This window comes from Rhinolophus sinicus, linkage group LG10, assembly GCF_036562045.2.
Source record: "Rhinolophus sinicus isolate RSC01 linkage group LG10, ASM3656204v1, whole genome shotgun sequence".
NCBI lineage: Eukaryota > Metazoa > Chordata > Mammalia > Chiroptera > Rhinolophidae > Rhinolophus > Rhinolophus sinicus.
The window spans coordinates 104,227,930-104,250,993 of record NC_133759.1 but is presented as its reverse complement, the minus strand read 5'-3'; the positions used below and the strand labels follow the sequence as shown (position 1 = coordinate 104,250,993).

At 40.5% G+C, this 23,064-nt stretch overlaps 1 protein-coding gene across 9 annotated transcripts in view; it reads right to left on the bottom strand.

The window, feature by feature from the left end:
• RANBP17 (RAN binding protein 17) overlaps window positions 1-23,064 on the bottom strand; it is a 255,586-nt gene that overhangs the window by 25,337 nt on the left and 207,185 nt on the right. For 7 of the 9 annotated variants that reach the window (XM_019741153.2, XM_074313890.1, XM_074313893.1 and 4 more), the window contains 3 exons: window positions 15,735-15,949; window positions 13,197-13,335; window positions 2,708-2,874 (listed from right to left, as the gene is read on the bottom strand). In XM_019741153.2, the coding sequence (XP_019596712.2) occupies window positions 2,708-2,874; window positions 13,197-13,335; window positions 15,735-15,949 (521 nt within the window). Of the gene's footprint in view, window positions 1-2,707; window positions 2,875-3,624; window positions 4,061-13,196; window positions 13,336-15,734; window positions 15,950-23,064 lie in introns of those variants that run through there. The other 2 variants (XM_074313895.1, XR_012489874.1) reach the window with 2 other exon arrangements.

The window sequence follows — 23,064 nt, the reverse complement described above, 5'->3', positions numbered from 1 at the left end:
CAATGGCTCACTTTTCATCTGAGTGTGAAAATGAGAATAATCTAATACAAAGTCCCTCTGGTAAAAGGCCCAGTCTTGGGTTCTGCTGCTCTTCAGGGATGATTTATAAGGTCTTGGAAAGCTGATGTAAACAGATGATCAATGGGACCCATCCTTGCTCATAACAACCCCCAACTGGCCCACTCCCTCTTTTCCAAGTCCGTCCCTCCAGGCTATTAGCTCTGTCCAGCTAATTCTTCCCACTGCTCCTGCCTGCTGCTTTTACTCTGGCCATCCGTTCAGTCCAGCCGACTCAGAAGTAATTTTATACGCAGCAGAGAGCGGGTGGAATTGATTTTTCACTCAGCGCTCAGTTCCCATCTGAATAATTATCAATTTTACTGCCTCATAAAGGGAAGAGTCAAAATTTCAAATCAATTCAAAAGAGCTTTTGAGACGACAGAAACTGTGCATGAGAATAGAGGTCAAAGTTGTCAGTGACCTAAGGAGATGATGTCAGATATTACTATGCCCAATAGCTGACATCAGAGGCACTCAAGATGATATAACCTAATGCTAATGCAAATCATATTTATGCTGACTACCAGATACCAGCCATTAATATTTAAAATGCTATCTGAAAGCCTACATTCCAAATAAATAGAATGTATTCCACTGTTAATAAAGATATATCACTACTTAGTCATACACTATAAAGTAAAGGATTACCAAGTATTATTAACACACAGAAATTACTTAAACCAACAAATGCATGGTAATGCTGAGTAAAGACAAAGTTCACTGTCCCCTGCACAGCCATGTGACTTGCTCTGCACAGTCTGATGGTACTTGCCTAGGACCAAAGTCTATGGATTTTCGCTAAGATTTTTTACCAGCTTTCCAGTTTCTGCCAAAAGTTATAGGACAACACTGTGATCATGGCTGACTGTGGGCAGGAGGGATTTGGGTGAACTTGTCGCCTGCTATGGTGGGATAGGAGGATGGGTGTGATCCCTGGTTAGTCCCTGGGTGTTTATTTTCTCCACTGGCTACACGCTCTAAGTCTGTGGCTCTCAACCGCTTCCTGCAAAACACCTGAGGGCTATGACACATTCCCAGCTGTTCCAGTGGCTACTTCAGTTGGGTGGGTGGGTGAGGGAGGGGGAGGAGAGGTACACCCAGATCTTAACAGAACGTATATTTTGAAAAGGCATTCCAGGTGAGTCCGAGATCTCATCCCCACCAACTAGTCCCTTGATAATCAACGGTGTAAGTGGTAAGGACCTGGGCTGTTGAGTCAAACAGATCTTGGTTCACATTCCACTTTCCAGTTGATCTCACTGCACCTCAATTTATTCATCTGTAAAATGGGGATGATGACACCCACATTTCAGGGTTGTTGTGGGGGTCTACATGAGAAGACCTCTCTGAAAGTCCTCTTCTCCTGTGTCACTGTCGTCACTGTATTAATCTAATGATCATATAATTGGTTAATTATTTGTGCCTCCGTCCCACCTGACAGGAAACTTTTTAAGGAGAGAAACTATGTTTCATGGGTCTTAATCGCTCTTGCACTTTGTACATAGAAAGTTCTCAATAAATGTGAGTTACCTCCTCTTCTCTTTACTATGACCAACATGTCGTTAACAATTCCAGGGTCATACCAAATAGTTATAGGCCTACAGCCCTTTGCCTAGTTACACAAAATCTTAATTACACCCCTCCGCGTCAGGAAAATAATTGGCTAACTAAAGCATCAACACAAATCAAGTTTACATAATTTCATTTAAATATTAGCAAAAAATGACAGGCAGGAAGACAACCTCTTCCATGGCTGTCTCATCCTATTTCTTCATATCTTTATTCAAAGTGACATTTTCTGCTGATTGCAGGTGATTTATTTGCTGGCCAATGACCATGTTAAAGTGTTTACATTTGCAAACCACAGAGTACTAGGGAGATAATTTAGCAAAATCAAACAACTGGAAGCAGTGTAAAGATATCATTTTCCAAATTTAGTGGAATTCGAAAATATCACAGTGATGGTATTTCCATAGAAAAATGGTATTCTCTTTGCAACATTTCTGGCTTGTATATTTATTCTTATGCACTCTGTTTCTGTGATTTGTAGAAGTGAATTTTTAAAAACAGTATTAAACTTGGATCTAACTCATATTAGCTAGTCAGAAAACACATTTGACAATTAAAAAACCTGTGGCTTTATCACTTATTATTAAACGTTCTAGGGAATATGACCTAGCTGAAACTTCATTTCTCGTCTTCAAGTGGGAGTGTTGCCAACCGTGACATGATGCGTGGAAAGCACTGGTGTGCTGCCTGGCATAGACTAGGAGCCCAGGAAATGGTAGTTTCCCCACATCCCAGAGTATTCACAAGGCAAACTCAAGATGACATTATCAGAGGCTCCAGGGGGGAAAAACAGAGGTTGACTGTTGCCAGCTGCAGCTTCTTTTAGTTTCCCCCGGCTTCTGGAAGAGCTATCCTCTTTCTGAATTCTAGCTTTACTGAGGTGAGATGAACGACGCCGAATACTTGAGGGTGGGTACCTAAGGCCGGTGTCCTAGCCTACCTTCAGGGAATATACTCCTAGGGAACTGCTGATAAAGAATCTTGGCAACACCAGTTGCTCTACGAGATAGTCAGGGACCAGGCTGGCTTTTGGGAAACTCTGTTTCGTAAGCCAGGTGACCAACCACCAGTTAGTTACCTGCTGCAGGACATCTGGATTTTGCTGCATAAAATGTAATAATCTCTGACCGGCCCGGGTAGCCTCTCTGTATCGAAGTGGCTTCTTGCCCTCTTTTGCTATGTGCTTGAAGAGGTAGGTGACGATGTAGTCTAAACTGGTACAGCAGCTGGAGGAGACAAGTGTATCTGTACGAATAATAAATGAGAATTCGTTTGCATTACTAAAGCGTTTGTTTCACCTGATTATTTATAATGCTTCCATTATAAAAAGTCACTTTCTGGTTTCCAAGCACTTTTATCAAACTGTAAATTCCATGAGGGCAGGGACCTTGCCTTGCCTATCTCTTTAAACCCAGTGTCTTCTACAGGACCTGGCGTAGATAGATACACGTTAGTAAGTCTTGATTCCTGGATAGAATTGGACAGAATTTTCCGTTTGTGATTTAAAGACCCTCTGTTCAATTCGAGTGACTTTCTTAAATATCTACGTGGTGCAAGGTGCTCTCCTTCAGGGAAACCCCCACCCTGGTGTCAGACAGCCCATGGTTTGACACCTAAATCACTGTAACACAGTATTGTGTGAAAACGAGTGACACACTGCTATGAGGATTCTGAGGGCGAGATCACATGTGAATGGGGACCAGGAGAGTCTGGTGAAGGACAGAGCACCTGAGATGGGCTTGGAAAAGTTATTCCAGTCAGGCATAGGAAGGGCACTTTTCAGGGAGAGAGATTAACTCAGTGCACCTCACGTGGCGGGGAGGTCTTGATTTTGGAGGCAGACAGTTCTGCTTTCCAATCCCATCTTTTCCAATTACTTGTGTTGTTACTGTGAAATAGGCACTTAAAACCTTTCTCATCATTTGTAAAATATCTTGCAGAATTGAATGAGAAGAAAGTAACTAGAAATTCTCATAATAAAAATGGCTGATATTTATTGAGAACTTACTGTGTTAGTTACATGGGTTATTTTTAATCCTCTCAACAGCATTACAATAGTTACTTTTATTATTTCCATTTACAGGTGAGGACACAGAGAGATTAAGTGACTTGTTCGCTGCCACACAGCTAGATGACTGTGGAGCCATGGTATGAAAATAGACAAGGAGCTGGGCTCTAGATCTGTACTTGTAACCACTAAAATTAAGTAAGATATTAAGCAAAATAAGGTATTAGGGAAAAATATATATATGCATCGAGCACCTTCTTAAGAGAAAACGGGCACTCAAACTGGTTACTACCAGTTTGCCCTCATGGTGTTTAGGGAGCAGGGCTTCGGGTTTGAATGAAAGAATGTGCAGGGAGTCGTAAGAGAGAAGGCTGACACAGTGGGCTGGGATCTTCCTTGAGGGCTGAGACACTTACATTCAATCTGAAAGGTGACACAGGTATAAGTTATGGAAGGTTTTGTTTTGAGCAAGTAAGTGACACGATAGAACAACCATTACTCGACTATCTCCTCTGTACACTAAAATCATTATTTCATTACTTCTAAACACCACTTGCTTGGTATAGGTAGGTGTTGTTATTTGCATTTTTCCGATGAGAAAATTGAAGCTCAGAGATAAGAGGCTTATCCAAAGTTCACGGTTTTGATCCATAGCATGACATTGTCCAGATTTTTTGGCCAATGGCAACATATGGACACGATCCCTTTATGATTACGAACAGAAACAGAAGAGAAACAATTAAAAACACAATGGGCACTCAAAACATGGCAAATACGGGAGACTCAGAAGAGGAGAAGTAGACTGGGGAAGTAGGGTTCAGGCGTAGCAGACTGCAAACTTCCTAAGGCAACGGCTTCTGATTCATTTCATTCATCTCTGGGGCTCTGAGACACACTGTGTCTGCCATACATTAGAGGTGAAATATCAGCTGAATTGATTCCAGAATGGGGAGGCAGGCAAAGCTAATCCGAGAAAGGTTTTTAAAGGTGTTGAGCTGCATTTAGTAATAATACCTAGAATTGATATAACACTACAGTTTAAAAACTCTTTCACATACATTGTTTTAGAGAGAAATGACATAATATATAGAAAGAGGTAGGGTTTGGGACAAGTTTTGAAACAGACAGACGAATGCATTTAAAACAGAGGATGCAGGATCACGAGGGGTTGGATGAAGGTCTAAAAGAGCAGAGCAACAGTTTTGGGAAACTGTGGAGCTATAGGCTTTTAAGAAAGGAGCTTTCTTTCCCTCCTAAAGCTGTGGCATTTGATTGATTGGTTGATTAATGAGCTGTTTATCTCTCCTTACTAACTGGGTGACTTTGCAGAAAAGGGAGCTTTGGTTTTACAGCCCTGAGTGATACTATAATGTAGTGGAAAACATCTAGGCCTAAGAGTCAGGTGCAGACTTGTTGAGCCTGGTTGCTTTTCTCTTTTCCTTCACATTTCCACCTTTGAAGTCCCAGTCATGAAAGTAAATGGATTAAGTAACATCTACAAAAGGAAGCAAGCAGGAAATAGATATGGTTCCCCTCACCAGTGAAGAGCAATCTGCTATCAATCATACAAAAATGATAAAGACTTCACATAGATTTGGATACCACATGCCATGCAGGTTGCATTAAAAGGTCCCAATCTACTGAGTCAGCTACGAAAAAGCCAGGTAAACATTTTAGACACAAAGGTTGGAGCATATATCCTTGCAATCAAAGCAAGAAGAAGAGCTTCCATTATGGCTGATTTATGGTTGGGGGCTTTGAAGGGGCTAAATGTATTTCAGGGTAGATTGAAAAGTGTGGATTCATAAGGATCAAGGGGCATCTGATCAAACACAGAATGAATCATGCTGAGGACTGCATTATTGGTTTTCTTTATTTACAGCTCAAGCTACTGTGAGATTCAAATAACGAAATTCTCCTGACATAAAAGGACAAGCAGAAGTCATGAATTTTCGTATTTTGTCCTAGTTCTTGGTGTTTAGAAGCTTTTAAGAAAGATTCATCAATAATTTAGACAATTTTGGATTTGCTTTTTTGCCTACTAGGCACTTTGTCCTCTCTGGCAACCTGTTGTTTGGCACTGAAAACAAGCAAACGCTCCTCTTCTCTTGCAACCGGTCTCCACAGGAACCACATGCATCATTAATTGCCGCCCCCCCCCCCCCACACACACACTGAGACCCATCGCAGAAAGTGGTTCTGAAAAGTTAACTGTAGGAATGAGTTGTGTAACTAAGAGTCAGAAGAAAGATAATGGGGCTGAGCTGAAATTTGGCTTTGACTCAAAGTTTATTACCATAGGAGAAGGGAGTATGAAAGTCTTGGAAAAACATGGTGTGAAAGTCAGTTTCAGGAATTAAAGGCCTACTGGGTGGTACAGTGGTTTTGGAAATTGGTGGGTTTGAATCTAGATTTGAATCTGTATTTTTCTAGATGTTTGACTTTATGGAGTTCAATTTGCACCTCTGTACAATGTGCTTAATTATCACCTACTTTGCAACGCATTGTGAGAAATTAATGAGGTAAAGTACTGTTACATAGTACCGGACCCATAGATTTCCCCTTTTTCACTTCTCATTTGTTTTCCTGGCGATTTCAATCCCTTAAACACCAGGCTGTTATTCTAGTTAGCTAACCCATAGCTTCCTTCTCTCTTTAGCATGCTTTTGTTTGGAAAACGAATGTGCAAGATCTCTAAGTTTCTAAGTATTTCCTGAATGTTTTACTCTCACATTCCATTCATACCATTTACTCCATCCAATTCAAGAATGTGGTCTAAATAACAACATATTCTCTTTAAGAATATTGATCATTTAATTAATAATGAACTTCATGGGGAAAGATCTGGTGGTTTCCAGCTGGTTCAACTTTTGGTCTGCCATCAGCTTTCCTTGCTTCGCCTTTTGTGCCATCCTTCACTTCTTGGCATGCACTTGTCCCTGCCTCGGCTCATCTTCAGAAGCCTTCTCTGATCACTCCTCTAAAAAGCCACACTTAATCATTCTCTATTTATTATCCCATTTTAAGTCTTTGTTAAGCACGTGTCCTGATTTGACATTTTCGTGTGTGTGTGTGTGTGTGTGTGTGTTTACTGTTAATCTTTCTCCACTGGAACATAAGCTTCACACGAGCAGGGACCTTATCTGTCTTGTTCCCTTCAGTATTGCCAAGGTCTAGAATGGTACTTTGTACATAGTATGTGCACAACTGATACTTAATGAATGAATGAGTTGACAGCAGCTTTATGTAAGCCCTGCACTTGTTCTCTGTATGTAAGAGTATGGGGGGGGGGGTGGATGGGTGATTAAAAAGATAGAGAATGTAACCACTTTTCTCATTTACCTTTACCATCCCCACATTTTAGCTGGTGCAAAACTGAAAATGCTGATTAAAAAATTTTAATATCATGTTAAGCATATCAGGCAAGTCACTACTCTATGACTGATTCCAGTTTTTTGTCCTTCCCTCTCGCTTTTTCCACTGAAGCTACAATAGAACTAAAACCTACTGGTAACCCAAACAATACCTGTAAACGCCTCTTTGCAAATTTATCACTGTTGGAAAAGGAGAAACCCAAGTGGTTACTTTCAGCATCTAAATAGTCCTGTTTCTTGAAGACACAGGGCACAATTCACCTGCCAAAGTTACCCAATGGCTACCCAATGCCAACTTGCAACAATGGAAGAGACTGAAGTTAAAATCAGGAAAATCATTCCTACCAAGCATCCAGCCATCGAAACTGTGACCTTTATAGGTGGATCTAGCAGGATGGCGAGGTGAGGATGAATGAGTTATAGAGTTAGAAAGACGCCAAGAGGCACTTATTAGTTGTACAACCTTAGGCAAGTTGTTTCATGTGCCTGAGCCATGGCTTACCATCTATACAATGAAAATAATATTACCTAATGAATTCACTCAACTGTTTAGCTACAGATGATATATTATAAAATTGTACACCTGAAACGTATATAATGTTATTAACCAATGGTACCCCAATAAATTTAATTTAAAAAATAAACAATTAAAAAATATTTATTGAGCACATACTATGTACTAGGCACTGGGAATAAAGTGGTGATCACGACTATTTCTGTCCTTCAGAAGCTTACAATCGAGTGGGAAATAATGACAAAAGGTGCTATTAGAGTATCTAACCGGTTTTGGTACGAGTGAAGTACAACTATGAAAACTCTAATGACAGTACCGGGCAGCGTACATGCCACAGTCATACGTTTAATAAGTGGCAGTGCGGGGACTTAAATCCAAGTTCAGTATTCCCTCCATGACTCCAATTTGTCCAGACTCCCTTCAGAACCTTGTCAAAATGCAGATTCCAGGCCTAAGACCACACTTGAGAACAACATAGCCACCTGTAACTAATTCAAAAATCTTCAAGTATTACTATGATTTCAAATAAAAGAATGTTAAGGCAAACTGTAATAATAAAAGACAAGACATCAGTTTTTGTCCATGAAGGATTAACTGCTATCAGAATTTTCCCTTCTGCCATAAACAACTAGAAAACTGGACGAAATATATGAAACAACATTTTTCAATTATTGCACAACAAGCAGTACAGGACTATTAAACCAGAGAGGAGGGAAATAAATAAGGTAATACCTACACAATAGCTCAAGCTTACTGACCAAAGCAGTTTCCAGGCTACAGGTGAGGGAGAGTGAATCCCAAAAAGCCAAGTTGTCTCACTGAGATGAAGAGAAACAGCTGGAATTGGGGGAGGCTGAGGCAGCTAGAACTTGTGGGACAGAATACTGGAGAGTGGGAGCTATTCAAGGAGAGAGTTCTGGAGATCTGCAAAGGAGTCCTTGCCAGTCTTTGAACAACATAACAGAGATATGTAACACATGTATAATTGGAGGTCCAGAAGGCCTGGAGATAGAAGAAGGGGCACGACTGTAATTATCTGAAGGCAAACTGTGATGATATTATTTAAAGGTGTTGAATGTAAACCCTAGAGTACCACTAAAATTAAGAATTATGGTTAATAAACTCATAGGGGATATAAAATGCACTCTTAAATAACATGTAATTAATCCAAACTAAAAGAAGGCAGGAAAAAGGAAAAAAGGAACATAGCCCAGATAGAAGAAAGAGAAAACAAATGACAATACTGAAGTTTAAACCCAAATATACCGGTAGTTACATTAAATATAAATGGTCTAAACACTAATTACAAAGCAGAGATAGTCAGATTTGATATAAAAAGACGACCCAACTATGCTGTATATGCTGAGTGTTAGGCAAGTATGTCCATGTCCTATTTCCCAGAACCTGTGAATGTGTTAGAAGAATTAAGGTTGCAGATGGATTAAGGTTGCTAATCAGTTGAACTAAATACACGGAGATTATCTTGAACTAATCAGTTGATCTAAAAATAGGGAGATTATCTTGAACTATACGGGTAGGCCCAGTGTAATCCTTAACAGTGAAAGAAAGAGGCAGAAGAGGTCAGCATCAGAGGGAGATGCATTTATGGAAGAATAGCCAGGGAGATAAAATGTTGCTGGCTTTAAAGATGGAGGACAGGGGCCATGAGCCAAGCAATGTTGCTGGTCTCTAGGAGCTAGAAAAGGCAAGAAGATGGGTTCACCTCTAGAAAGAAGCACAGCTCTGCTGACACCTTGATGTCAGATTCATGACCTAAAGAACTATAAAATAAATTTACATTGTTTTAAGACACCAAGTTTGTAAAAACTGATTGCAACAGCAATAGAAAATACCTGCTGTCTATAAGAAACCAACTTTAAAGACACAGTCAGATTAAAAGCAAAATGATAAAAAAAGATGCTAACAGTAATTAATAGAAAGCTGAAGAGGCTAGTAATATCAGACAAAATAGATTTTAGAGGAAAGAATATTCCAGAGATAAAGAGGGTCATTTCATAATGATAATGGAGTAAATTCATCAGGGGGACATAACAAGCCTAAATATTTATATACCTAATAATGAAGTTCAAAATACTTTATATAAAATTGATAGAACTGAAAGGAGAAATGGGCAAATATGTAATTATTGTTAGGGACTTCAGCACTTCTCTCTTGGTAATGATTAGAAAAAGAAGAAAACAAACAAATAATAAACCAGTGAGAATACAGAAAATCCGAACTATCAATCAATTAGAACTGACCCTTAAATAGGATGCCCGTTCCAACAATGTTGGAGTACACATTCATTTCAAGTGCCCATGGGACACTCACTGTATTTTGCACCATACCAAAGATTCAAAAAAAACAGTTATAACAATGATTGAGTATATTCTATGACCAATGGAATTAAACTAGAATCAATAACAGAAAGAAATCAAGAATATCTCTGAATATATGGAAATTAAACAATGTGCTTCTAAGTAACAACCCATTGGTAAGAGAAGGAATCAGCAGGGCAATTAGAAAATAATTTTTTTTTACTGTATAGAAAAAATATAAATATAAAAATTTTGGGAGATATAGCAAAAGCAGTGCTTAGATTAAAACATTAAATATGTATATTAGAAAAGAAGAAAGGTCTAAAATCAGTGATCTAAGCTTGTATCTGAAAAAACTAGAAAAGGAAAAGCCAAGTAAGCTGAAGGGAGGAAATAGTAAACATTATACATCAAATCAATGAAATCAAAAGTGGAAAAATAATAGAGAGAAATCAATGAAAAATGAAAGCTGGTTTTTTGCAATCAAATCGATAACCCTAGAGCCAGAATGATCAAACAAAAAAACAAAAAAGCGAGAATACACAAATTACCAATGTCAGGGATGAAAGAGGGGACATCACTATAGATTTTACAGGAACTAAATTGTATAACAAGGGGATATTATGAACAATTTTATGTCAATAATGTCACATGAACTGTAGATGAAAATGGACAAATTCTTTTCAAGACACAAATGACCAAAGGCTACTCAAAATGTGATAGATAACTCGAATAGTCCTATATCCATTAAGGAAATTTAATTTGTAGTTAAAGACTTTCTAACAAAAGAAAAACCTAAGCCTAATGGTTTAACTAGAGAACTCTACCAAACATTTAAGGAAGAACTAGTAACAATTCTACAAAAAATAGAAGAAAAAGAAACATTTCCCAATTCATTTTATGAGAGCACGAGACCGACACTAAAATACGACAAAGATATGAGAAGAACAGAAGACTATGAAAGAAGAACTATAGAAGAACACATCAATATCTGTCATGACTATAGATGTACAAAATCTGGATCGAAATTTTAGAGTTAAATCCAGTAACATATAAGGAGGATAATACATCGGAACCAAGTGTAGAATGCAAGATTGGTTTAACATTCAAATACTATACATCAATGTGATGATTAACATTATGTAATGTATTAATGGACAAAAAACCCAAACAAACAAACAAACAAACAAACAAAACAAAAAACCAACATATGATCATCTCCGTAGATGCAGAAAAAGAATTTGATAAAATTCAATACCCACTCATGATAACACTCTCAAAAAACTATAACAGAAGAGAATTTCCTCAACAAAGTAAAGAGCATCTGTGAAAAACCTAGAGCTAACGTTATACTTAATGGTGAAAGAATGAATGCGTTCTCCATAACGTTGGAGACAAGGAAAGGATGTTTGCTAGTGCTAGCATCACTTCTGCTCAACACTGTCCTGTGGATTCTAGCCAGAGTGATAAGGCTAGAAAAAAAAGTCATATACTAGATTGGAAAGGAAGAGGTATAACTGTATTTGCAGATACATCTACGTAGAAAATCTTAAGACATCTATAAAAGGCTACCAGAATTAATAGGTTGCAAGATACAAGGTCAACATACAAGAATCAATTGCAATTCTACATTGCAGCAAAGAATAATACAAAACTGAAATTCAACAGCATTTATAATATCATAAAAATACAAAATACTTTTATTTTATTTCCTAACAAGAGAAACTGACTAGTTGACTCAAAATTTATATAAACAGGCAGAGGTCCCAGACAATTTTAAAAGACAATACGATTTAATAGCCAAGACAATTTTAAAAGAGAAAAACAAAATTAGAAGGCTATACTATCTGATTTAAAGGCTTACTATAAAATTAGGACAGTATAAAATTGGCACAAAGTAATGCAATAGATAAAGGACATTCTTCAACAAAAGTTGCCAGAACAACTGAATAGCCATGTTAAAAAAGGAATCTTAGCTTTATCTCATAATACTACATTCAAAAATTTAATTGAAATGGATCATAGACCTAAACACAAGAGCTGAAACTATAAAACTTTCTGAGAGAACAGGAAAAACCTTATGGCCTTGGGTTAAGCAAAGATTTTTTAGAATAGGACCCAAAAGACATGAAGCATCAGAGAAAAAAATAATAAATTGGAATTCTTTAAAACTAAAAACTTTTGCTCTTCAGAAAATATTATTAAGAAAATAAAAAGACAAACCAAGGCAGAAAAAAGTACTTGCAAACTATATATCTGAGAAAGGATTTGCACCCAGAATATATAACAAACTCTTACAAGATAAAGACAAACCAGTTAAAAAAATGGCTAAAAGATTTGAACAAGCACTTAACCAAGAAGACACATGAATGGCAAATAAGCACGAAGAGACACTCAAATCATTATTCGTTAGTAAAATGCAAATTAAAACCACAGTGAGATTCCACTTCACTTCCACTAGGATGGCTAAGATTAAAAAGACTGATAATAGCAAGTGTTAGGGAGGATACATGGCACTGCAGCCCTTATACACTGCAAAATGGTACAGTCACCTTAGGAAATAGCTTGGCAGTTTTCTATGTTGAAAACATACTTGACATACAACCCAGAAATCCCACTCCTGGGTATTTGCCCAAGAGAAGCAATATCTGTCCACACAAAGACTTGCACATCAACACTCATAGTAGCATTATTCAAAATAACCAAATAATGGTGACAACCCAAATGTCCAACGGTTGGTGAATATATAAACAAATGGTGGTAATCCATATAATGGAATAATACTCAAGCAAGAGAGAGGAATAAGCTAACTCATTCACAAAACAACACCGATGACTCTCAAAGGCATGATGCTAAGTGAAAGATGACAGGCACAGAGGACTATATATTCCATGATTCCATTTATATGAAATTCTGGAAAAGGCAAACTGTATGCGAGAAAGTGATCAGTGGCTCCTTGGGGCTGGGGCTAGGGGAAAGGACTGATTAGAAGGAGGCACGAGGGAGCTTTCGATGGTGATAAAAACGTTCTGCATCTTGGTTGTTGTGGTTCATGACTGTATATGTACATTTGTCAGGACTCAGTGAACTGTTCCCTTAAAATCAATGAATTTTGTGTTTAAATTGTACCTTTTTTAAAGCTGATTAAAAATAAACTGTGTATTAAAATATTTTTAAAAAGCATTTTCTCACTTGCAAGTAAGTTAGCCATAATCTTTTACTCTGGGTACACTATTCCCTCACCCCCCGCCCCCTCCCCACCCCTTGGTGGGACGGTTATCTGAATAGGCACAGACATTAAGAGACCACAGTCAAATTTCTCCTCTGGAAACCATGTTCTCCATAATACTTACCAAGAGTAGTGAGGCCCTCTGAGATAGACGTGAGAACGTACAGGAGTACGGGAGGCTCCAAGTTGGTGATGAAGCTCATATGGTCCTGGGTGAGACTTTCCAGGAGTGGATAGTAAGCCTGGCTCAGTTTCCGATATTGCTACAACACAGATACTAAATGTCAAGCCACAGGGAAGCAAGAGACACGTTCCACTCCAGTGGAAACGGCCATTTATAACATTGGAAATGGTAAACTTACTTAAACAAAATAAATGTAAAATAAATATATGGAACCAATGACATAATGATCCTCAATTCAGCATTTAAAGGGGTTCTAATGGGAATCTCTTGATCTCTAGAAATCCTAATTTGAAGCTACAGCATAGTATACAATTTGAATTTTACCTTATATGGTAACACTTAAGTGTAAGGAAAATCTCTGTAATATGGAATTTAGAAGACTGTGAATTATTTTTCTGGACTGGAATATTGTGACACTGAATAGTGCTTAGTAGTGACCAGGCACCCTCACTTTCTTTTTAACACAGAGAAATCTGCTGTTATAACAGGATTTGGCATCATAGTCCGCTGTATTTACACAATGCCAACCCACCTAACTAAATCATAAGTTGGTAAATGGCTTAATATATACCATACACTATAGGCAAAAGATAAGTGCATGAGAAAAACACCTGGAAAACCTCAGAGGAAACTCAAACCGTTATCAAAAAAGCCCATGCATAAGAGAAATAAACCAGAGCAATATTTCTTAAAGTGAGATTAAGACTATTTCTGTCAGAATCACATGGGAAGCTTGTTAAAAACGCAGACTCACTAAATGAAAAGCTCTGGAATGAGGTCCCAAAATGGCCATTTTTAACATGGACGCTAAGGGCAGTCCTTTGTACCCTCAATTTTGAGAATTACTGAGTTCGAAGTTTGCATGTCTACTGGAAAAAAGATTGGAGAAATTCCTAGAAGCATAGCAGGTTCTCTTGGTGGACCTTAACTGTAACACAGAGCCCCTCAGTGAAGGGCTGAACACATGGCTGACCTGAGTCAGGTTTCCGCTTTGTAATTCCTCCCAGACAGGCAGCCTTCATCGAGCAATTCCATTCTACTGCAAAGAGGATTAACAACTTTGGCTCGACATCTGGTTCCACTAGGACCAGTTTAGAAAGGTGGAAGAGGGTACAGCGAGGCCATTAGAACGTCAAGGAGCCTTTCTCACGCAGGCTGACTGTCATGCAGGGGCTCAGTTCCCGCTCCCCCCAAAAGAACGCAGGATATGGTGAGGTCAGAAAGGAACAACGGAGCCACAGACAGGGGAGTCATACCACTATATTCTCAATGGCGGCTGGTCAAGACACAAAAGCAAACATCTACTGGCCCTCCTGCACCCTAGTCTCGCTGGCGGCTGGGCGAGACACAGGAAATAGGATCAACACGACCCACAATCCACTTGCTAACCACACTTGTTAGCCACAGTCTGCGCCTGCTAGCGTAGCCACGACAGTTGTATTGGTGGCTAATGGTTCACTGGTTACAGCTGACGGCCACCCAGCCACAGCGGATGGTCACCTGATCACAGTTGATGGCCATCTACAACTCGAATCAGCACATTTCCGCGTGAGGCCAAGAGCTTGGAAACTGCTCTCTGGGACTCCGTCCCTACACTGACTAATGATGGCCCCAGATCTACTTATAACCTTGGGCTGGGAGCAGGTGGGAAAGCCTGAGCATGAATTAGGCTGTGTGACGGAAGTAATTACTACAACCACACTGGGCCTATATTAGCGGTTGTGTAATCAGGTGGAGACGTTTAAAAAAAGTCTGCTAATGACACAGCTCAGTGGAGGAGCCTGGAAATTTGAATTTCGAACAAGCACCCCAGGTGATTCTGATGGGCCTCAAAGTTTGAGAAACACTGACATAAATCATAGAAACTAGATGCTAGAGTAGAAAAGGGGCCTAGAGATCACTTTGTGTAATTTACTCATTTGAAAGGTGAGGAAATTAAAGCCTGGAGAAATAGAGGAGGTGATTTATTCAGGTAAACGACTAGTGAGTGGCAGAGCGGAGACTGCACACTGGGTCACTCAGCTTCCAGTTCAGCTCTCTGTCCATGACACCAGAATTTTAATGGAAACGGAGGCCACACAGGAAGGGAATAGACAGAGTAGAACTGAAGAAAGGAGGAGATTCTGCAGCCAACCCTTCATTTTCTGCTCCAGGAAACACAGACCTTTTTTGAATCATAAGGATAGTTGTAAGCAATTAGCTGATATTGCTAACTGCATTTTCTCTAGATGCAGAACCTGGAGTACTCTGGGTGAGCAATGTGTTAGAAGGTGCACTTTTAGACACTGCACATTTAATTATACAAATACGGCCACCATAGTTGTTCAAATTCTGGAAGTTAAATCAAGACGCTGTCCTGAAACACAAAACGTGCCAGTGCCGCACTCACTCCCCGGGCTCGTCCGCACAACTCTAAGCCTGTGGTGGTGCTACCTCACATGTCACACGCACAGACTCCCACGACGCACGCCTGCTCACCAGCAAGTCACTGTGGGACGCCGTCAGCAGCATTTTGACAAAGGCCTGGAGAACGTTGTCAAAATGGTTGTCCCCATACAACTTGAAGACGCCAAAGCTGACATAATTTCCACACAAGGCAGATTTGAGAGCTGAATAGCAGATGGAGATGCCCTTGAGTTTCATTGGATAAATCTGATCTTTTGAGAGGCTCCCAAGGGACAGGATCTGATTACCTGTTTTAGGGTAAATGCAGAAAGAGAAAGTGATATAAGTACATGCAATTCAAAGCAGTTAGGAGGCACGCGATTTACCGTTTTCACTTGACTACTCATGCTCACTTCCCCCTACACAGTTCTAAGAATTACACCGTCCACGTAATGAAAGATATAAATATATAAGACAATTTACCTGGGAAATACAAATGGCCCAAGGAAAGTCAATCGAGGGTATTAGGAAACATGTTTTTATCTGAATGTACACACAGATAACACAGACACGTACAACTTCGTTGACTTGTCCTCTTAAGATTAGTTCTTTATGTGCTTCAATGTACGTGTTATCCATTCTCCAACAAGAAGTTAAAAAAAAGTGGGAGTAAACAACCAAATCAAGAGAAAAAGATAACCTAGCTTGAGTTGTCAATTCTGGGGTGAATTTTCAACCTTTCTCTATGAACTTGATTGGAGTTATTTCACTTTGAGAAAGCCTCACAGGTTTGATATGAATTAAATGAAATAAGACAGAAGTTCTTGGCACAGCACACAGTAAGTGTTACTTCCTTTCTCTCATTAGATCCTTTTTTCAGATCTCAAGAGATGACTGTTTTTAAAACTATACTTAAATTCTAGACTGACCATCGAAATACAAAGAAATGTTTATATAATCACCTTAAATTGTTTTTGTAGTAGTTGGCATTTACAACCAACACTTTGTTTCTGAAATGTGTACTAGGAAGTAAGGTATGTTACTGGGCAACACCCAAGAATGTTTTTTAAAAAAATATAAAGTTGTACATGTTTCTTAGCTCTGCTTTTTCCTGTTGAAGTGAGTACTGCTTCTAAAATAGAAACTAAATTCAATTTACAAAATTTAGAGGTAGATTTGTTGTGGGTTTGTACTGCGTCAACTTGGCTAAATAAGAACTAAGTTTACCAGAACCCATTTCTTTGTATGGTTGTGAGCTAGATTTGGGCAAAACAGAAATTTGTGTGAGATTGGGAAGGTGGACGTGAAGTAGCAGCCACGATTTTCTTAAGGTCCTCGTGATTAGAGATAGTGAGAAGATGTAGAACTGCCACCAAGTTTCAGTTTGTCCTTGTTCTTTCCTGCTCTGCATCTAGAACTAGAATACCAGCCACGCTGACCAGACCCCAAGCTCACTGCCAAGTGCTTGGCAGCAAACTCACAGCGTGGTAGTGACGCAGAGCAACAATCTCTCATTGACTTCTAACCACGCCACCAGCGCCCCTCACCTCACATGCTTTCTAGGCCCCACTCCAGCACTGCATGTGTGCAGCGTCTAGATTTCCCTGCCAGCTCCAACTTGTCCGTCCATGCCATTGTTTCAGGAGGGCTGGTCAGCGATTTTTCTGCTTAACTTCCACTGGACCCATTTCCCCATCTTTGTCCAAAATAGTACAAGGTCTCATTCCTAAAATAAATTCCCTATTCCATGTCATAACGCTTGTTTCCCCATTTGAATCCTGACTGATATGTTTAATTATGGTAATCACATGTGTACTAAGAGGTTAAGAAAGACCAACACTTTTAGCAGAGCATAAAACACAGGAGCAGCCGAAGGTGAAGGTTTCTTTCCCTTGGTCTGCCTTATTGAGACATTCTCATATACAGGTTTTCTTCTGTGTATCCTTAGAAGCCCATCTAGCTTTGCTTATCATTTATACACCTGAATGAGAAAACCACCGTCTGGAAGACTGAAGCATATCTTGGAATTTACTCTGTACCAAATTCTGTACCCTCTCTCATGATCTCATCCTAACTTACCTTATAGATATATAATAAGCTCCAGACAGATTCAACTCAATATGATAGCCATTAGCTTAATGGCTACTATGTGTGAGGTCCTGGGAAAAACAAATGAATGAATGAAAATCTGTGCTCTGACAGAGTTCAGTCTGGTGGAGGAAATGTATTTGTAAATAAAGAATTCCACATGCGGGAACAAACACTATCAGAGATGTGTGTCAAGATGCTGTGGGATGATAAGAGACTGACTCTGCTTGGGCAGTGGGGAAAGACATCACAGAACAGGTCACTTCTCCAGGATCGACCGCAGTTTCCCAGGTGAACGTGGAGGGAGAGGAGTGTATTCCCGGTAGATTAAATGCGCAGGTATGGAGGTCTGAGAAGCAGGGTACTTTAGGACAGGACAGTTCTCAACCACTGCTTTTCTACCTTTGCCTCAAATTCAATGTAAACCAAAGAAGACTTTTCTCCTCCATTCCTTTCCCAGGAAAGGAAAGCACTGCTTACATGTGATGGAAGAGCTAGAGTCATTGGGAGTGGTGGTGGTGGTCTATGCCTTTTGGGTTTGTCGGGGAGGCCAGGGTCACAGGGAGAAAACAGGGTCATGTTTTGGGAGCTTTTAACGCTGACATCCTTATGGGGTAAGTGAAGGTCCACTGTTCTTCAGCAAAAGATGGAGGAGACCAAGAACTGCGACGGGGGAAAAAACTGATTGTAAAGGACTGGATAAGTTATCGCCAAGAAGGATTAATTATTTAGAAACACAACTTTTACCTCTCTGTTAAAGTTGCAATTTGGCATGTTTTTGGACTATTTCAGATACGTCTGTGTTAATTAAAATAGTAAATGGTGTACATACCATCAAGCCCTCACAAAAGTAGGATGAGTAATATTTTGGAAATAGGAAACCATCTCCTTGTGCCCAAGTGCTGGGTGGCACTCGTGATGGCTACAAAAGACTGTAAGTCCCCTTATATTCACTCCGATTCGGCTTCAGCCAACAGCACTTACTGAAGTCGGAGGCCTTGTCCCCAAAAGGCTTAAAACCCAGCAGTAGGTTCACGTTACTGTGAACACAAGTGACAGGGCTGAGGTTCGCTTCTGCGGCTCCTCTGAGGTGTGACAACCATCCTTGCCTTCCCTGCCCCACCCCACACCCGGAAAGTCCCAGCTCCTTCCCTCCCAGAACTTCCCTCTTAGAGGGGGCGCTGGATTGCACACCGAGGGGCAGCTGGGAGATGAAGGCACTGCCAGGCTGGCAGCCCCGGAAGCCAGGAACCAAAGTTGCCACGTTGGTACTACTGTAGCAGCACAAAAGGAAATGACACTTTCCTTAATGAAATAAGAGAAACTTTCCAAGTTCAGAAAGAAGATCTGTAACTGTTTCCCACTGACTACATCTGCCACAACTGGGTGCGGGAAAATGAGGTGCTGTTACAGCCCCAGCGTTAGACCTGGGTAAGATGGGTGCTGAGGCTGCGCTGGGCGTGGGAACAGAGCGCCGGGAGCAGGTCGGTTAGCCTGGCCAAAGGCAGCGCCCGGGCGGGGAGGCACCAGCTAGGAGGTGCCGTGCTGCCTCTTGAACATGCTGCAACAGAAGGGCCCTCACTGAATAATCAGGAAAACAAACACAGAGGACCCCCGACATAGATGAACTGGCTTATTAGAAATTCTTTCCCATTATTAGCTCATATTAACTGCTTGGATTCCTCTTTCTTAACTTCTATTCTCCGTCCTTTTGGAGAAGCCTTTTTTCAGTTAGCTTCCAACACTGATTCAGAGAATGGTGTATGTGTGTGTGTGTGTGTGTGTGGTGTGTGTGTACGCACGCGCACACACAGTCACTTCCGTTTATATGAGACCTACTTTCAGATTTATTTCTTTTCAAACTTGTTTTTTCCTTGAGACTCTACCTCCTCCCTGAGTGGCTGACTCCAGGATGCCTTCCTCTTCAGAAGAGGCTCCCTACACTCCGAGGGGAGCGGCTTCCTGCACAGGCCTCAGCTGGAGAACTGCAGGACAAGCTCATATTCTACTGGCAGATAAACACAACGCGTAAGCGCGTAGTAACGAACCCCGCAGGCCTCTGTGTCGAATGTCCCGGGCTTCGAATCCTACATCGTCCCCTACCCTGGACTCTGAGCGGATTACTATCGTGTGCGAGTCAGTTTCCTCATCTAAGAATGACGATACTAACAGTACCTGTAACTCACAGGGCTTTTATGTGGAGGAAAGAGGACCACACATGTAAAGTGCTTAGCACAGTGACTGGCCCAGGGCTCAGGAAAGAAAACTGTAACGATACAGAGGACTGGGGGTTCCTTTCTTTCTGGGGCCTCACAGGCAGGAGGTTCACACATGGGGACTGTGGCCTGGAAAAGAGGAGGCGGGGAAGCCGGGCGTGTGTGGTGTGGAATAATGTCACTTCCTTCCAAGACACAATTCAAAGTAAGGTGAATGCCTTATCTTTGACTGCTTTTGCCCTGCTCCTTAAGCAGAGAAATGGCTGCAGGGGGCCACACTGTGGCTCTTTACCCCACATTCTACCAGTTGTCTGTGCCCTTAAAGGAATACTTAGAAAAGAAAAAGTACGAGGGATAAGATGCACTCAGAGTACCAGGAAGACCTAACAGTATGATATTTCCCGGCTTACAAAGCAATCCATTACACTGATTCACCTTTTCATCTCTAAAATGTTAAAGCGAGGTTGCCACTTAGCTGACAGCTCTGTAGGGTGAATACCTTCCTTTGTCATTAGAACAGTTATGGGGGGAGAACCGCAAGCTTGCTGACTGATATTCCCTCACTTGAGGTCACTCAACCTGCTGTCTCTGTGCCAACCAGCCAAGGCCCCTGGACGTGGAGTTTGGGACAGTACTGAAGCTGTGAAGACTGGAAAGGACTATTATTTCCCTCTCAGGTTGAAAAAGAGTAAAACAATGCAATGTTGATACGGCTGTGGGAAACTAAGAAAATTGTAGGGAATGTAAATTAGTATAACCACTCTAGAGGGCAATTTGGTAATATTTATTAAAAATATAAAAATGTGTAAATCTACTTTTGGGACTACATTCTAACTGTAAACGTTCACTACCACGTCTGCCTATCGGTTAGCATCTCACATTCACTGTCTTCTGTAGAAGCTAAGCCCTCAGTATGTTCAACTGGCTCCCAACCATCTCCTCTTTTGTACTTTACAATTTTCCTCTCACTCTCTCCTATCAATCACTTTTTGTTTTGCTGTTAGATCATCTCATTGGAATACATACCAGGCAATTACCTCTTCCATTAAAAAAAATACAAAACCCTCTCTTGGCCTTACTTTTTGTCATTATTTAACCGTAAGTATACAATGATAATCCTTCATTCTTACAACACTTCTCATAGTACATGCCAGTACTTTCCAAGCTCTTTCATATTTTTTTATTTTAAACAGGTGACACCCTTTACAAACAAATCTAGTGTACCTATATAGCTGGGTGGTTCTGGTCCAAGTGGCAGTAGGGTCCCCACCTGTCCCCTCTCTGGAGGGCCTCTGTGGCACTTTCATAGATCTCGAGGGCTCTGTAAAACCCCATTTGAAAACCACTGGTCTGTTATCTAGGTCATAATAAATAACAGTGGCTTGTACTTTACAAATTCAATTTACGCATATTAAGTCATACCTTAAATGCACCTGGAACATATATTACTTAAAAGAGCCCTGAAGTAAATTCTTATGTATAGTGAATAATCACAGCTTGTTCTATTCATTTTTAAAGTTCAGCTTTTCACACATGAGCTTTCTTAAATAAGGTACCTAGGAAGGAATAAAATCAGTTCCATTTTGGCCAATCTTATGAAAACAATCAATATTTCTCCCTTCTGTGCACTCTTCAACCAACAGATGTCACTAAAGATACCAGGACCCAGAGGCAAAGGGAAGAAAAGATGAGACAAATGGAAATTGAGCATAAAAAACATCCAGTTCTTAAAACTGAGAAGTAGGTTTCCAAAGTAATAACATTTATTACACTGCATGCAACATTTTAACCAAAAAATTTAAGAAAGAAATTTCTTTTATTAAGTTGCTCGGGCGGCACAGATCATAGCACTAAGTTTTAAAACTCATGTTCTTGAAGCAATTTAAAACTCATTAGAAATAATAGGCTTGGGCTAGTAGAAAATGTGGTAAAATTTAATCCTCATCCAAATGTTACCTGGGCTGTACAAACAGGAAATTGTTTTGTGCTACTGTGGCTAACCTCATTGCTGACCCTGAGCTGTAACGGCGAGAGCAGCGGAGAGCTGAAGCAAAATTAAAAACTTACATCAAAGTATATCATGACAGAATGTAGATAAATAAAAGCATATCAAAAGTATTATTTTCCTGCCAGTCTCACTGAGCAGAGAGGTGGAGGTATCCCACAAAATATGTGACAAATCAGGTGCATTTGGAAACGAGCCCTTCCCCCTCTGTGCCGCCCCCGTCACTGACTCCCCAAATACTGCCCAGGAGAGGTGAGCCGAGAAGAAGCCCAGAGAGGATGGGGACAGAAGGGATCACAGACTGTTCCGGCCTCTTTCCTCCATGGGCTTCCCCTTCCTTTACCTTGGCTTACCAAAGATGTAAACAATGCTGGCTCTTCTGTGTCCTCCCCGTCACTCTTTCCCTCATCTTCTAGACTCCTGCGTGGCAACCCCATGACCTCCCTCCAATGAGCATATTAAAATCTCCAGAGGTAAAAGCATGGGTAATAAAACATTACAGAAGGTAAACACAGACGAAATCAGCTTGGCTGATGGGGGCCAGCACGGGAATCAGTTTTCTAGCCTTCCATGTAAAGAGCATGTGCCAAAGTCACTGGTGACAAAGCTGAAGGACATTTTCCCACTTGATTTCCCTTAAGTTTTAGGAAAGAAACCACCATACTTGAAAGAGCAGCGCTTCGTCATAAATCTCCAAGGCACAATCTTCCTTCGGCAACTCCCAAATAGCAATAAGGAATACGGAAAGACTACTGTCTGAAGTCATACAGACTTTGGATGGAATTCCAACTGAACTAACCACTAGCTGTGCCATAGCTGGCAAATCTCTTAACCTCCATGGGCTTCAATTTCTTCATAACAATAACCAGTCGCTAACTGGTCTGTGGGCCTTTCATGTACAATCTGATTGAATCCTCATAACCGTCTTATGAAGTAGGTGTTATTTTCTCTGTTTAACAAGAAACGGAAGCAAAAGAGGCCAAGGAACTTAACCAAGGCCAATGACTAATGGGTGGCAGCTAATACCTGCCCTGAGGATTCAGCAGGCTAATGCGTGATAAACGGCCTAGGACAGGAGCAGGCACATAAAAGTCGATCACAAATTATTATTATC